This window comes from Gasterosteus aculeatus, chromosome 14 (assembly GCF_964276395.1).
Source record: "Gasterosteus aculeatus chromosome 14, fGasAcu3.hap1.1, whole genome shotgun sequence".
NCBI lineage: Eukaryota > Metazoa > Chordata > Actinopteri > Perciformes > Gasterosteidae > Gasterosteus > Gasterosteus aculeatus.
In genome coordinates this window covers 1,503,527-1,520,151 of record NC_135702.1, presented here as the reverse complement: position 1 = coordinate 1,520,151, position 16,625 = coordinate 1,503,527, and the positions used below count along the sequence as shown (strand labels likewise).

The 16,625-nt window shown below is 44.0% G+C and overlaps 3 protein-coding genes across 16 annotated transcripts in view; 2 read left to right on the top strand and 1 right to left on the bottom strand.

Moving 5' to 3' along the window:
* The first annotated feature begins 71 nt into the window (after nt 1–71).
* Nucleotides 72–7,211, top strand: ckmt2a (creatine kinase, mitochondrial 2a (sarcomeric)). Of its 6 annotated transcripts, none has more exons than XM_078088746.1 (11): nt 248–278; nt 643–726; nt 1,759–1,935; nt 3,147–3,345; nt 3,599–3,694; nt 3,786–4,007; nt 4,755–4,840; nt 5,587–5,710; nt 6,372–6,506; nt 6,716–6,841; nt 6,918–7,211. In XM_078088746.1, the coding sequence occupies exons 3-11, from the start codon at nt 1,787–1,789 to the stop codon at nt 7,032–7,034; spliced, it is 1,254 nt and encodes a 417-aa protein (XP_077944872.1). In that variant the 5' UTR covers nt 248–278; nt 643–726; nt 1,759–1,786; the 3' UTR covers nt 7,035–7,211. The 6 variants fall into 6 exon arrangements, with proteins under 6 accessions (XP_040053387.2, XP_040053388.2, XP_077944872.1 ...); XM_078088744.1 differs by lacking the exon at nt 4,755–4,840 and adding an exon at nt 5,080–5,165 and having other exon boundaries at nt 258–278; XM_040197453.2 differs by lacking the exons at nt 643–726; nt 4,755–4,840 and adding an exon at nt 5,080–5,165 and having other exon boundaries at nt 72–278.
* A 2,022-nt stretch (nt 7,212–9,233) lies between these two features.
* Nucleotides 9,234–12,576, bottom strand: ube2l3a (ubiquitin-conjugating enzyme E2L 3a). 2 transcript variants are annotated; one of them, XM_040197536.2, is made up of 4 exons: nt 12,434–12,576; nt 10,833–10,928; nt 10,565–10,751; nt 9,234–10,288 (listed from the first exon to the last, which is right to left on the bottom strand). In XM_040197536.2, the coding sequence occupies exons 1-4, from the start codon at nt 12,452–12,454 to the stop codon at nt 10,134–10,136; spliced, it is 459 nt and encodes a 152-aa protein (XP_040053470.1). In that variant the 5' UTR covers nt 12,455–12,576; the 3' UTR covers nt 9,234–10,133. The 2 variants fall into 2 exon arrangements, with proteins under 2 accessions (XP_040053470.1, XP_077944857.1); XM_078088731.1 differs by having other exon boundaries at nt 10,565–10,928.
* Nucleotides 12,577–13,598: 1,022 nt separating this feature from the next.
* Nucleotides 13,599–16,625, top strand: part of zfyve16 (zinc finger, FYVE domain containing 16) — a 14,207-nt gene continuing 11,180 nt past the window's right edge. For 7 of the 8 annotated variants that reach the window (XM_078088639.1, XM_078088638.1, XM_078088637.1 and 4 more), the window contains exons 1-3: nt 13,599–13,872; nt 15,892–16,009; nt 16,303–16,625. The exon at nt 16,303–16,625 is cut by the window's right edge and continues 1,536 nt beyond it. In XM_078088639.1, the coding sequence (XP_077944765.1) occupies nt 15,940–16,009; nt 16,303–16,625 (393 nt within the window). In that variant the 5' untranslated portion in view covers nt 13,599–13,872; nt 15,892–15,939. Of the gene's footprint in view, nt 13,873–14,794; nt 14,986–15,891; nt 16,010–16,302 lie in introns of those variants that run through there. The other variant, XM_078088633.1, reaches the window with a different exon arrangement.

Sequence of the window (16,625 nt, the reverse complement as noted above, 5' to 3'; positions counted from 1 at the left end):
TGCGTCGCCCTTATTGTGCATCTTTAACGTGGCCGACTTGTTTTTCCGCATTGAAGTCGCTTGTCAGGGTCAGAGTGTGAGTAGAGAACTTCAAGGTCGAAGGGGTTGACATCGGACCCGAGGTGGTCCTGGGTAGTCGGGCAGCTCATGTTGGAGGCCCCTCATTGGTTTGTTTCCTGAACTTGCGATTGGCTCCCAGTTTTTAATCCCACCTGAGGGGAGTGAAAAGCTCTTTAGCAAGAGACCTTCGGCAAGAAGGCAGAGCAGCTTCTCTTCAGGTACTGTACCGTCTGTTTCTGTTCTAACCCGTTAGCGCCGTTAGCTTCTTGCACCTCAAGCTGCTTCTTAAATACATTTGTAGGAACTCTTGTAGGAAGTTTGCATGCTCTCGATAGCAGATAATCTGAGGTGGTTTAACGTTTGTGTTCATGTTTCAAAAGTAAAAGACGTTTTGCGTAAGAAAGGCGGATGCTGCTGGATGTGATGATGACATCAAGCTTATGATATTAAGACTACAAATGATGACAACTTAATTTCTGAATTTAGATCAAAAGAAATCTTTACAGTAAAGCGAATAATATGTGAGGAGTTTTCCCATTGAAACAAACATTTTTAAATCTTTCCATAATGTTTTCCGTTAAGTCTGTGAAGTGCCGTGTCCTCTAGGGAGGACGAAGCTGCTCCTACGTGCAGGACGTGGTCCCCCAAAGGTCACCCTGATCCCAGGTGTGCACTCGTTTTCTGTGTAATCCTGCTCATGAAACCACATGACGCGCCACAGAAGAGAGGAGAGCACAAACCTTTGACCTTTAATAAATGGTGAATTTCAGCGATCTCTGTTGCTTCACCTCTGGTCTGATTCTACCGGCCCTCCGCCTGTCTGAGGGGCCACGTTGGGGGGCTCGGATCTTGTGACCAGTTCAGAATGTCAGCCTGCTTTGTTTCTTGGCACTGGGTCCTAGCAGCAGAAGCAGCCAGCGATCTATAAATAATAAATGATTTTCCCACTGACCCAACGAGTGGCGCCTGACTCCCCCGGACGGAGAGGAAAGTGGACGGGGGGGGGGACGGGGCAGGGGGGGGGGGGGGGACGTTTGGCTCCTTGGTGGTCGGCCATCTTTGCTCCGAGGCGGATTACCGGCCTGACGGCTTCCGCATTAAGACGTGGTCTCGTGGAGGCGCCGCAACGCGACTTTCAAACCACGTCAAGTTGACTTTGAGACGAAGCGGCTTCTTCCGTCTTCGTCTGTGAGCTTTAGTGCACGTGTGAGACCCGGTGGGCTCTGTGCTAATGCTAAGAGCCTCAGAGCATCTGCTGAGGCCCCACCTGCTCTAAGCTTGTTAATGCATTAACACCGTGGGGGGGGCTCACATTTTACTTTCTGTGGCTTCGTTTCACTAAAATAAATGAGAAAATGCATAAGAAAATAATAAAAAGTTTCCTTTTCTAAATGAGTCTTAATCTAAATGTACCCAACGCGTGTCCACAGGACTCACTGATTACATCATTACAAGCTTTCCTTTCAGCTTCAATCTGCTTAAAGCAAATAGTTCATTTGGGCCGTTAAACACACGTGAATTCTGCTGCACTGCTAATAAACTACTATAGCGTCCTCCTTTGTGCTAAACAAAAGCTTCCTTTGTGGGGCCGTTACAGTCTAGTCGGCCCACAGCTGCTGCACTGATACTAAAACACAAGGAATATTCAATATATCAACATTCTCAAATCGGTGCCTTTCCTGTTATTGTTACCTGCAGCTTATTTTGCTACCGAAGTACCGAAAAGATGGCGAGCTCCTTCACGCGCTTCATCTCCGGACGCAACGCGGCCGTCCTATTGGCCAGCCTGGGCGCGGGAACCATGGCAACCGGCTTCCTGCTGGGCGAGAGCGGCTCGCTGGCCGCTGAGGGGAGAACGAAGCTCTATCCGCCCAGGTGAGCCGGATCAATGATGGTTATCAGCCGGGATCCTTTTTCACTTTAATGTTGCTGCTGATAAAGTAAAGAAAAAAAATAAAAATAAATAAACAAAACATGTAAGCTATATATAAACTACGTATACAACAATGAATAACACAGTAATTCCGGGATGAGAGGAACAGTGCTGAAAAGTGGGATCTGTGATCCGAGTTGTAATTCTCCGCCTCGGCTCCACATCACCTGCGATGACTCATCGCCTTTATGTTCCCGTAACCGAAGCAACCGAGAGGCCGCAATGGAAGTTAACCACTCGAGTGAGTCGGGGAGACGAGTGCTGTACTTACTCCTTTGGAAAAAGCCTGTGAATATCTCTTGCTAATCACTAGCATAGCTGCTGCTAATCCTAACCGCTATCGCACACGTGGATAGTGCTGATGCTAACTGCTAGCAGACCTTATCTCAGTCTTGCAGGTAAACTCGCATTCAGACTTAAGTGTAGGTCATCTTACCGTAGTACACAAGTATATTTAGCTCATGCCGCTGGTATTTCCGCGGCGTAGTGAACATCTGAGAGTGTGAAGAGCACACGAGGTCAAGGCAGGAACACTGGCAGCGTCCTGAAGAAGCTCTCAGGTTCCATCTGGGTTACCTTGACTCACTGCCCCCCCCCCCCCCCCCCCCCCATCCCGACCCTCTACTGCATGGGGCTTCTAATGCAATCACCATGTGTCCCAAATATGAATATGTTACTGTAAGGACACGTGGTCATTTTGCACTATTTGAGAAAACTGAAATACTTGAAAGGAGCAGCTGAAGACGTCCGTCAGACCTCAAGCTTCAGTATGTCTACAAAAACAACGGATCAAATGACCTTTAGGAAGAGAAGCTTTGTTTTTACCATAAAGAATTATAACCCACTGAGCTACAAACCAGCTGGTGAACAGAGTCGAGCATGTAGCAGCTACAGAGACTGATATGTGCCCTGTTGTTGGTGGTGGAGACCAAAAACGGAGCAAAGAGAGGGAACATTTATTCAACCATGGGGAAAATCAAATAACTTTATTTAATTTGCATTGAGACATATTTGTGCATGGAAATATGAAACACGTTTAACAAAGAGAATTGGATAAAACCCGTCAAACACTCTAATTAGATGTTAATGTTAGGCTCTTAATCTTCAACGGACTCCCTGAACTCAACTCTTTCCTCTTCATCCTCTCCTGCAGCTCCGACTTCCCCGACCTGAGGAAACACAACAACTGCATGGCGACGGCTCTGACTCCGGCCATTTATGCCAAACTGAGGGACAGGGTGACCCCCAACAACTGGACCCTGGACCAGAGCATCCAAACCGGAGTGGACAACCCCGGACACCCGTTCATCAAGACGGTGGGCTGTGTGGCTGGAGATGAGGAGAGCTACGAGGTGAGTGAGGTCAAAGGTTGCCGTTTGTGTCTGTGTATGAAAAAGAAACACTACTTTTATTGTATAATTTGATAGTTTAATTTAATTAATTTAGTTCAATTTTTTAATGATTTTTTTTTCTAGTTCTATTTCCATTTATTTTTCATTTTAAGCTTTACGTTGTTTTTATTGGTTTTCTTTGTCTGTCCAAGCACTTGAGTTATTATTATTAATTAGCTTTTTAAACTCCCCAAACCTTTGCCCTCTATTGCAGGTCTTTGCTGAACTCTTGGACCCAATTATCAAAGACCGGCACAACGGCTACGACCCCCGAACCATGAGACACCCCACCGACCTGGACGCCTCCAAGGTGTTTACACCACAACATCACCCGACCAAACACGACTCCCCCGCCCGCCTCCACCTCCTCGCACATTAAACGGCATCCCCTCTTCCTCCAGATCACCAACGCCATGTTCGACGAGAAATACGTCTTGTCGTCCCGCGTCCGGACCGGCCGCAGCATCCGCGGACTGAGCCTCCCCCCGGCCTGCTCGCGGGCGGAGCGCCGCGAGGTGGAGCGCGTGGTGGTGACGGCCCTGGCCGGCCTGAAGGGAGACCTGGCCGGACGCTACTACAGCCTGGGAGACATGACGGACAAGGAGCAGCAGCAGCTCATTGACGTGAGATGATCTCCTCTTTGCTCTGAAGTCAGATGGAGGAATCAGAGGAACTAGTCTGAATGTTTTAAAGTTCCGTCCCCACATGTTACGTGATGGAGCTGCTTTTCGGACTATTCGGTCTATAATAGTTTTCGGCTTTTCGGTCTATGGGAGCAGACTCCTCTGCTCCCATAGACGTCTATGAGAAAATTACTTCTCTCTTGATTTATTCCCTCAGTTAACATTGTAAACATGAGTTTATGGTTTATGGTCTCAGTCTCCAGTCTTCTTCAATACAGCATGATGTTCATTTAGTAAATTATGGACATTTGAGTCAAACAGACCATAAAGCAGGAGATGCTTTAGGGGGTGGGGCTACAGGCTGATTGACAGGTCTCTAATAGACCATAAAGCAGGGGATTCTTTTAGGGCGGGGCTCTAGCTCCCTCTTTTATAACAATGACCATAACATAAATCATTTTATAAGGTCATTTTTCATAATGCTTAATAATTTCTGGTCACTCATTGACATGATATTCTTGGAAGGACTGTAGCGTGTTATAATTTCCATAGTTGTGAAGCATTTTTATCTTTTTATGATGCAATATAATGTGATTAGAGGAGGAGACTCATTAACTGCTTTAAGTTAAATTTAGAAAATATGAAAAACACCAAACATGATTATCTAATTAATTCCTCCTTCGGCTCGGAGTTTCTCTTTTATTTGACCCTCCCGTTGTGATTATTTCACGCCGCGCGGCGCACAAGGATCACTTCCTGTTCGACAAGCCCGTCTCCCCGTTGCTCACCTCGGCCTTCATGGCCCGAGACTGGCCCGACTCCCGGGGGATCTGGTAAGAAAAGACCCCCCCAACAACGCCCTGATGGGGGAGACGCAGCCTAACGCATCTGGGCCGAAGCCTTTCTCCTCCTACGAGTCCTCCCTTCTGTCCTCCTCCACCCTCCCTTCTGTCCTCCCCCCTCCACAGCAGGAATACATAGGAGTTCATCCACCAAGTAGAAGACCTCACCCGTCTTAACGTCCTCTGTTTTCTACCTGTGTCTGTGTCACCGTGGCCCCTCCCACCTTTAGGACCACTTCCTGTTTGACAAGCCCGTCTCTCCGTTGTTGACATGTGCCTTTATGGCCAGAGACTGGCCCGACGCCAGAGGCATCTGGTAGGGTTCCTCTGCTGCACGTGTGCTGCACGTGTGCTGTGACGTTTAGACCTCCTGCTGGTTCAGTGCTCGCCGTGTGTTCAGTGGTGGGAGGGAACACGTTGTATTTTGGAACGCATTCAAGATACTTTACTTGCATTCTATGCAGCTCAATTCTTTCACTCTTCTACATCTCAGAGGTACATGTTGTACTTTTTACTACTACATCTCAGACTATGATGTATTGATGAATGTAGACTACAGGAACCATCATCCAGAATATTCAGATATACTAGTAAAACACTGAGATGTGCAATAAGTACTCCACCACTGAATATATATTTCTACATCCTGTCAAGCTAAATACAAACATGCAGTTATTTCGGCTCCTTTCCATGAGTCATCTCCGGCGTTGAAGAGCTCTTCCGCTGGTTCTCCTCAGGCACAACAATGACAAGACCTTCCTGATCTGGGTGAACGAGGAGGACCACACGAGGGTCATCTCCATGGAGAAGGGAGGCAACATGAAGAGAGTGTTTGAGAGGTTCTGCAGCGGACTAAAGCAGGTACGGAGGGGAGTGTGTGCTAGTTCTTCTACCGTGTTTGAGAGATATCTATATTTAAGTTAAAAGTTGTTCGATGCGAAGATGTTGATTAGTGGAAAGACAAAATGCAGGTCTTTTCATTTACTTTTTTTAATGTAAATTTACGGCGATTTATATATTTTCTTATACGGTCATAGATGTAAATAAAATAATATTTTCCTTTTAAACATTTATCATTTACTTTAAACGTACAATAAATTATATATCATTATATTTTACTCATCATTTTTTATATATTCATAAATCTATTTTATTTTATAATACGGGTGGATGAAATCCAGCGTTCTTATTGGTTGAGAGTGAGTCACTGCGGTACATTATTGAGCGATAATGTACAGCCTCTCGTACCTTATTGCTTAAATAATATCAAAAATAGAATTTATCATCAATATGTATTTATTTTTTCCATACATTTTCTCGATGTATTATATGTGTATCGTTAATTATTATAAGGCCTCATAATTATAGTAGATATTTTAGGTTGAGGCGTCTTCAAATCCGTCTCCCTACGACAACGTATTCTTCAGTTTGTTTTATTAATGTTTTAGTTTTGCTCGTCAAAGAACATTAAACTGTTTCATTATCACGTGACTGGGCGACCCTTCGTGTGACGTCTCCGCAGGTGGAGCACCTGATCCAGGAGAGAGGCTGGGAGTTCATGTGGAACGAGCGCCTGGGCTACATCCTCACGTGTCCCTCCAACCTGGGCACCGGCCTCAGGGCCGGGGTGCACGTGCGCCTGCCGAAACTCAGCAAGGTAACACACGACTATCACAATATTTTTATATTATATATTTGGTACCATGTAATGGCTGTTCTGGAGCTTTATTTATTTATATATATATATAGAGAGAGAGAGAGCGAGAGAGAGTAATGGAAGGGAGGTCTACACTGTTGGGTTTGGGTCTTTGAGAGGCATTTTGCTGTTGGTGAGATAAATTACGACTGATAAAAATCCATCTGCAGGACCCACGTTTCTCCAAAATCCTCGACCACCTGCGGCTGCAGAAGAGAGGCACGGGTGGAGTGGACACGGCGGCCACCGGAGACACCTTTGACATTTCCAACAACGACCGTCTGGGCAAATCCGAGGTGAGGGTCGATTTTGTTAAGACTCTCGTTCATTGCAAAGTGCCAGGAATGACCTTGGGGGTGTGCGTTTCTTCAGGTGGAGCTGGTCCAGATGTTGGTCGATGGGGTCAACCACCTGATTGACTGTGAGAAGAAGTTGGAGAGGGGGCAGGACATTAAAGTCCCAGCTCCCGTCGCTCAGTTCAGGAAGTGAAAGCTGGATCCATCGTGGCATCGGGGATGAAAACCTCAGCGTCCCAGAACCTGCAAACCGCACATCTTTAGGGAGACTTAATCTTAGACATGAACTACAGTTAGGGAGGGAATTCTACCTCAAGTTTAAGGTCCTCAATGTAACCCTGACTTCAATAAAGCCAACAGCATTAAAACACTTGAACTGTTTTCCTTGTGAAACGCTCACGCTAATGGTTAGCATAGACGTAGCTAGCGTTAATGAACGTAACCCGCAATTACATGTGAACTTTACTGGCTCTTTTCTAACCATATCACAGCAACATTCACATGCTAGCTTTTGGCATTAACAATTAGCATCAGTGCTAACGATCAAACCAGTTACTGCTCTTAGCTAACCGTAATTACAGCCGTATTCACATGCTAGCGATTAGAGATGTTAGCTATTATCTACAGCGAGTAAATATTAAAGAAATGTTGCTCAAACCAAGCAGTTCGTGTGTGTTATGTTTTGAAGCTGTAGCATTTTAGCATTGTGGAATTGCAGAGCTGCCAACTTTTCAAAAAAACTTGGAGTGAGATTTTGTCGGGGGTGACCAAGATTTTGCCGCGCACGCAGCCACACACATTGGTGGCTCATATCAGGAAATTGGAATTCATTTGGCGTAGTACCCATGTTGTACGCTGCATTCTGGTGGTTTGTGGGGCCCAACGTCGTTGAGAGGGGCGGCCTACTGGAGGTGGACAACATTGGTTACATTCTGAGAAGCAGAGACGTAGCTGATGGTCCACCCCAAGGACATTCTGGTTTAAGTAGATGTCATTTCATGCATTCCAGTGGATCTTTGGGTCGTATGCCTGAACTTATTCTGATTCATGTTCATCTGCTCATGACTTGTGGGGCCTTCTAGACTTGAGCTGAACATTCATCCAGAAAACTATTGCTGTGCCTCAATGACTGTCTATGTACCACAACATAGCCTAATTAATAGACCTGTGTTTAAGATTTGACCAATTTAGGTTGTTTTGATTACAATGGTATTCAACTAACTCTTAACTAAAACCTCACCTATATTGTTAATAATTATATAAGTATTCTTAAGAGCACTTAATGATTCATGTTCAGCAAAAAATGACAAGTTTAGTTAGGGAAAATATTTTTCATTATCAAACAAAAAAGTGCAACAAATAAAGTGCTTAAAGTGCTTAAACAGGAGCCTTTCAAAGCAAAACAATGGATACACATAATATAAATACACATAAATAAAATAACAAAAGATGAGGTATTAAGAAGGAGATCAGAAGCTGGTTTTTATCAAGCATTGTTTATTAAGGCTTAATAAACAATGCTATGATGTTTTGAGCATGCAGTACACCAAGAGGTTAACAAGGTGCTCTCCTGCTGCTTGTTGTGACAGTTTACATTCACCACTCAAAATCACACAAACACAACTAATAATGTCTTTCAAGAATTAAAGTTTAAGAGAGTGAGTACTTAATTGAACCACATGTCATTAACGTACCTTAGTCTTTGCTCCTCCTGAGTTTCTCCCGCGGTTGTGTCTGTTTGAAAACCTTCTTCTGTTGCTAACTCCGGGACTCTTCGGGGTAAATAGGATGTCTATGCAGCGAATAGGTTCACAGACGCGCTCCTTAGCGCCGTCTATCGTCGGGGAGTTTGAAAACGAACGAACGCGCTTCGGCCCAAAATCCGAATTTCTTTTTTTGCCGTGAGAAATTTGTTGTGTGGTGTGAGTGCGTGTGAAAACATGCAAAAGCGTGTGTCACACGGCGAAACCGTGAGAGTTGGTAGATCTGGAATTGGCAAGCTAACGTTAGATTTACTCATTTAGCGGCCGACTAGCCGCTATCTAAATTATACTTTAGTGATGGTACTTTGTTGCTGGCATACAGCTAACCAACCGACCGTTACTTTGTTTACATCCCCCAAAGCATTATGGGAACAGAAGTTCTAAAAAACATGGTACACTATCATACAAAGTATGACATGAAGTGTATGTCGAGTGTTCACCAGTATGTGAGGCCTCCAAGAACTCAGTGAAATGCAGTTAACATCCCATAATCCATTGCGTCAGATTTTAAACTAGGCTGTTGTGTCTTTATTGGACATTGAGAACATTGTTTTAAAAAAAGGTCACTTTAAAACATTTTATCATGGATATTACACGTAAATCTGAGGCTAAAAATCACAACAATACGGTTTGGTTTAAGCATCCATCACAAATCTTTATTCAGTAACGACCTTCTGTCCTCCACCTGCAGCTGGATGTAGTGCCTTCGTATGTGTGAAGGCGTAGAGCTTCTTCAGGTTACATCGGGTTTATTCATGGAAAACAGAAAACAAGTAGAGCCGTTTGACTGCGGCAACATAGTAGAACCAATCAGTGCTTCGTACGTCTCGTACTTAACCAAACAGTGACGCAACGGAGAAGAAATAGATGGGTGAACTAGGTCTGACATCCACTAGTCTGCAAATTAACGAACAAAAAGCTTGCCGACACAGTGCACTTTCCTGTGAAGACCCCCCCACCCTCCAAAAAACAGCAGAAATACATAAACAATGAATCGTTGTTGCATTTTTCACAAATCACTGAGTTTACATGTTGAATTCTGCATCAGTGACAAACTTTAATTTTCATGTTCCGCAACAGGTGATTTCACAGAATATCTTAAAGGGGGGTCGGGGGTCAGCTTTAGATCAGCTGTGGGTTTTTTTTTGTTAAGAGAGTCTGATATAAGCTATTGATTGAAGTGAGAGAAGAAAAACAGGTAAGTAGAACTAGTTTACTTCCTAGGATGCCACCTCTGACAAATTTCTTCTTCTTTTCTTTACTTTTTTTACGAAAAAGAAATCAGTAGAAAGAAAAAAAAAAAAAAAACAACCCAAAGGTGACACCTAAAGGCCAGAGCCTGCCTATTCACCAACAAAAGTCCTGCTTTTTTCTTTTTAGTCAAACAGAAACACAAGCCTCTCAGAAGGAGTGGTTGAAGAGTGCTAAAAAACAAGCAGGTATGCTAGAACAGGGCGTCGCTGTGTAGTCGAGGAAACAGAAGAGGGGGGGGGGGTGACAAGCGGCAGTTGAGCGTCGGTGTCGTGCCGTCAGTCGGTGGGCCGCTTTTCACTGTGTTTCTTTGTAAACTCCTCGGCATTCTTCATGAATTTCGCTCGGTCTTTACTGTACTCCTCCGCCAGGTCGGCGCGCAGCGGGTGGTCCGGTTCAGGGCTGTTCACCAGGGCAAGGAGATTGGTGATTACTGCAGGAGGGGGGGGGAGAGGAGCATGAACATTAGAACCAACGGACTGGAAGTAAAGGACACTCTGCGATGGCGGCAGCTACAAAGGTTACGTTGTGGAAGGCTAAAACGCCAATCCGTTTGACGAGAGCGGAACTACAACATCGGCGCAGCGTCTTAAGTTTACGGTTTTATCCTCGTTTGTTCTTAAGATACCACCGCGACCTCGTTCACCAGAGGCCGCTAGACCGCACGAGCCGGCCCTCCAAAGGGAGTCATTCGCACGGCGAGCCTCACCATTCTCCGCCTTGGTGGCCGGCTTCCAGTTCTCCACGCTGACGATGGGCAGGCACACCTGGCCCTTCTCGTCGATGTTGGGGTGGTAGATTTTCGTCTTGAAGGTGATCTTGGGCGGCTTGAAGGGGTACTCGGCGGGGAAGATGAGCTCGATCCGAAACGCCCCTTTGTCGTAGGGAGGACAATTCTTTGGAGAGAACAAAGAGCTTGTAAGAGAATTGATCGACTGGACGAGGTTCTTCTGTGATCGCAGCGGGTCAGTACTCACAGGAACAAGGAGGCCTTGCCAGTTCAAGACATTCGACTCGTCCACTTGAATGCTGCGGAAAAACTTGTCCTCATGGTTGCGGATTTCCTCGAGCTCCTGAAACAAAACAAGCCATTTAAAAAGCAGCCACTAGTTACACCTGTAGGATCAAGAACGACTGCTCATCCACGTCCAGGGGTAGAGACGCACTGGGAACCGCAAGGTTGGTGGTTCGAGCCCCCCGAAGTGTCCCCGAGCAAGACACCTAACCCCTCATTGCTCCCCGGGCAAAGATGTAAATGCCATGAGTTAAAAATGTAACGTAAGTCGCTTTGGATAAAAGCGTCAGCTAAATGACTGAGGGCGAATGAATGAATGAATTAATAATAATAATAATAACAATAATAATAATAATAACAACTAGAAAATGCATTTCCTGCTGAAAATGCGTTGGAATGCAAAAAGCTGAAATGAATTTTTTTTAAATAGCTCAAAATACAGAAAGTTGAAAGGAATTGGAATAAATTTGCTGAAAATACAGAAATGGGAGAAGCTGAAATGAATTTCAATAGATCTGCTGAAAAACAATAAAGATTCGAATAACAACACTTGGAATGCTTAATGCATTCCAACAATAATAATAATAATAATATAATTATTATTCTGGATGGGGCAATGGAGCATTAATAGTACTTTCACTTTTGGTACCAGTGTTTCCCCAGTATAGTAGTATTTTTACTTTAGTAAATGATCATCTGAACACTACTTTATACACATATGAAAAACTACATAGAAATAAAAAAAAAAAGAAGAAGCAGGCAGTGAATCGGACTTCTACTTCCCGTCAGCAGATACTTCACTGTCTGTACCCGAATCTTAAAAACTACATCATAAAGGTTTTATTAGACAAACCGAAAGTGTAAGATACTGTAGGGACTAGTAAAAGAGAACGTAGTACCCCACAGTGAAAGTACTACAACCAAAGATACAATGTAAAAACTAAAGAAATAGAAAGTAAAAGTTACGTGTTCCCTCGGATTTGTGACGCCACCACTGGGATGAAAGTACGTAGTTACCACGCTACTGTTTTAACATTTCCCCCACATCACAGACCCTCTGCGATCTCACGTCACGGTTATTTTTATTTTCTATCACAATTCTGCGAAACGACATTGTCGGCCGGGTGGAGGTGTGACGTCACGTCCCAGCCCCAAAGTCTCCATGTTTTCTCTCCACAGCTTTTCAGACGGTGACAGCGCGTAAAACAAGCGGCCGCGCGTCTCCCCGTCGCGGCCCCCGGCCCCCAACGTGGAAACCACACGGGTTAGAAACCCAAACCCCCCCCAAAAAACACGTTATTGGCCTCGTCGGCTGCGTGTGACACGTGCTCCCGGTGGCTGTTGAGTCACGTCCCCGGGCTCCGTGAACTAAGTAACTCCTCCGCTCCCCGGCGCCCGTTATGCTTTCACTCGGTCGGTCGGATGACCGCTAACCCGTCGCGTTAACGGCTCCCCCCCCCCGGTGGAGGGGCCGCGGAAACACGCCGCGCGGCCGAAACGCGTCGACGTGATTATGTCGCGAAGCGGCGCATATTAGGATGATTCGTGTATTTTTTTTTTTACCTTGACTAGTCTCTTGTTCATTGTGGTGCCGATGTTTTCTTCTTCTGCTTCTGCTTCTTCCTGTTTCCCTGCGTTCCTGCTCGACTTCGATTCTGGTTTTAAGTGGCTCGAAAGACGACGTCATGACGTCACAGCGCCACCAGCTGGCCCGGAGAGGAAGAGCATGTTATACATATCTGTGATAATAATAAAATCTGTAAAATCCCAACAACCAAAAAATATGTTATATTAGTGACATAACAATAAAACACAATGGTAATAATAATAGTATGATGACATGATAATAATACAATAATAATAATATAACAATAGTGAAACCATTATAAACAAATCACGATGATAATAGTAATGATAGTAACAATTATGGTAATATTTATAATAAAAATATAGATAATTGTAATGATACTGTAATGATAATGATGATAATGGTGTCTGATTTCGGATAGAAAGACACCAAGCCTGTACACACAAGTGTTTTGTGTATATTATTACACTATACATACAAGAAAAACTAAATGTCATTGGTTAAAAAAATATGATGTCATGTTACAGTAAGTCATCTGGACTACATCCGTTCATTTGGACTAGCTGTTCTATAATGCAAACATATAACATGATTGGTAGAATACAACCATGGACGGTACAGAGATATACCTGTATAAAACAGATACCCTTCATACAGTGTTGTTGAGAGGACACAGTTGCCCCCTAGTGGTAGTAAACCACTACAACATAGGGCAGTAACCATTAGTCTCAAACAGATTTCGAAGGTTAAGTATTTTTATTAAAACTGTGTGATGATTATGATTGACAAATATTGATTCCTTTATAAGACACTCTTGAATAAATGCATCTCTTGAATAAATGCAACAAAACACTCTTCTGTGTACAAAGTGTAAAACGTGATTGAGTTTGAAAAAAATGAATATATAAATATAAGAATAATGTGTAATGTATTCATAATAATAATTTAAAAAAACAAGCATTACATAACGAGTATCAGAAGTTAAAAGCATATTTAAAAAGGGGTGTTTGTGAGTATTTCACAACAACTACAGGAGCTCCAGTTGATGTATATTTACCATAAATAACCTAAATTTAATTAATAACGAAGTCACCGTTAACACTATCAATAACCCCTAATAAAAAAAATAAAAAAAATAAGTAAAATAAATAAATTAACTTCGAGCGGATCCTGTGCCCACGTGACAGTCCGTTCCAAGATGGCCGCTTGAGTGGAGAATTCACACATCTCCAATAAAAAACTAATCCAACGGCTAGCTAGCTAGCTGGTTAGCGTCCCCCACACACAACTTTAACTACCCGGTTTACCGGAGAATGAGGCGACGACTCGGGGGGCATATGTTCCCATTTTCAACCGGAATGTGAGGACAGTACACCGGGGACGACGTCGAAGTTATGGAATAGAACCAGTGCTGGTGAGGAACGTCAGAAACAAAAACAAAAAAGAACAGGTTAAACCCACAGTAAGCTAACGTTAGCTAAATTAGCTTGCTAACGCGTTCAATAACAACCGAACTAACGTTAGCATTCGAACTGAAGCTACACCTGCTTCAATCCCGCTGACAACAGGCTGTTTTTGTTGCTAGTTTGTAAACTGTTAGTGTTAGCTATCATCATGTGATCAACGCTCAAGCTAAGTGTTCGTTGTGGTGAGGTGTTACAGTTGCTAACGTAACTTGCTAACTTCAGCTGTTAGCTCACTGTTGTGCTATTTGTGTTCGTTAGCCTGTTTGCTAATGTGGTAGCTAAAAGTATTTAAAACGACACAGAGATGACAACCATCCTCCCTCGTGTTGGCGTTGAAAAATTGTGTTGGTGACTTTATTTTATGAGGGAGGCGATCTGGGTTGTTATGAAGCTGTGGAATTAACGCCAGACGCTCTTTTACGTTAAACAACAGAGGAATTGTTTAATTGCATTGGTAACATTGAGCCTGACACCGGTGTTGCAACGATGCGTGTTACCCAGCTGATTGTGTTGCCTCATCTGGCATTTTGTGCTGTAACTCAGTAGAGATCAGTAGATAAAGTTGTTTCACTTTGTGCTGCCGCCTTCACACGAGTAAACACTAAGAGAACTGCTTCTACTTCCCATAATGCAACTTCTTCTCCCATGAAAGTCCCCGTCGCCTGTAATAGAAGTGTACATTTAACTACCTGATAGTTTGATAAGTCTTGGATAAGATGTCTTGGAATCATTTATTTAACTGACCAGAACGGGTTTGGCCACATTTCTGGAAGTGCATAGTTTTACTGTGATGATTAACCCCAAGATGTGTGTTTAATGAGGCTGGCTTCATCCTTCCCTTCACTAACACAACCGCCGGAACAAGGAAGCGTCTCTACACATTCCGAGCTCTGTAGTGTTGTTTGTGTGGCCTCTTTATTAACATGGCTGTAGTTTAGATCAGCTGGTTACTGTGGAAACTCTTAACAATTACTTCTTTTGATTAAAATAGTTTGCAGGACCATCTGATCGAAACACCAACAATTTTCTGACTTGATCAGCAGCAGCAGCATCATCTAAAAGTAACCTACCAAATGTTCTCTATGTAATGCATGTTTTCTTTTTGTTATTCCTGGAGAGGAACGTGACGATGTGGCTCTTTCCCTTTCGATCTGGGACGTATGTTATTGTCTGAATCGAGCTCAACTTTGTGAGAGTATTTTTACAGGGACTTGAAGTGTCACTTGTGTTGTTGTTGTTGTTGCGTTAGCTCTGTGTGTTGTGTGCTGTGACCCTAAAGAGTGGATTATAGTTCTAGTTTCTTTAGTAATGCTCCTGCTGGTTGATGTTCCTTGTGTTGCTGCACAGAAATCCTTTGAGAGGAGACAAAAGGGTTATTAATATTCCACTCGGGCAGAAGTTGAATCTCGGTGGCGTTTTAAAGCCGAACCTCGTGACTCCTGTTGAACACGGGGAGGAAAAGTCCCGGCGTCGCCCTCAACATTGTAATCATGAATCAATAAAAAACGTTTGTAGATTATACAGAATTAAATGAACACGTTTAAAAAGTAAAATGTGTCAATGATTAAAGTATAACCGCTTTGTTGTAGCCGAAGTCACTCCTTTAGCTACTCACATGTCTGCTGATCACATGACGCTGTGTAACTGGTCTGGGATCAGAATGTGATCATAATGGTGGAACCAGGTCGTACGAATGATTCGTCCTTGAGGTGTTATTTGTGCACTCTCAGTAATTTGTCATCTTTTCACCCACGCGACGAGTTTAGAATTACAAATGAGACTTCTGGTTCACGAGCCGGCCGCTCGAAGGAAGACGGGTGTTTGTGATATTTATCACATGACATGATTATTGATCCATCATGTTTGACTTTGTGTCACAGCTGTTGCTTTGTCCCGGTGTGTTAATGTGTCGACAACTGGTGCAGATCCTTGACTGAGATCACATGGTTCTCGTAATGTTTTTCCAGGAGTTGCAGGGGTTCGAGGGGGTCGACGGCCCGACGCTTTCGTCCAGCATGGACAGCTTCTTCAAGGCTGCTGTTTGTGATCTGGACAAACTGCTGGATGACTTTGAGCTCAATACTGGTAAGAGTCCAAAAAGCGTCTGCAAGTAATGATTCATTTATTGATTATAATTATTATATTTTAAAATACAGAAAAGCAGGATACCAACTTGCAGACGGCATCTGTTGCAGACAACAATATTTTCTGCTCTTTGGATCAATCACCAAAATAGTTCCCAATTAGTCGCCTAACAGCTGCAGTCCATGCAATTGGATATCAATCATTTTACATTGTAATTGTACTAAACAACAGTAATCAAGTTTTTTCTTCTGTTAATCTGAGTTTAACATGTTTTGTTCTTTTCATTATTTCAGAGGAACACGAATGCAAATCTGTTTTCCTGAAGCCGTCCGTGTACCCGTTCTCCTCTCTGGGCTCCCAGTGTTTGACCTCCGAGGCCTCCAAGGTCCCGCCGACCCTCCCCGACCTTAACGCTCTCCATTATGGTTCTGCCCACCGCTTCCCCACTCAGAACTGCAGCGCTGCCGACGACCAAGAGGTCAAAGTTCAGCCTCTCACAGCGGTGGACCTCCTCTCCTCCGTGGATCGCCGGCCGGCTCAAAGCTCCGCCCCTCCCTGCCCCGACCGGGCCCTGAAGCCGGTGTGTGACCTGGTGAACGACACCAGCTCGGCCGTC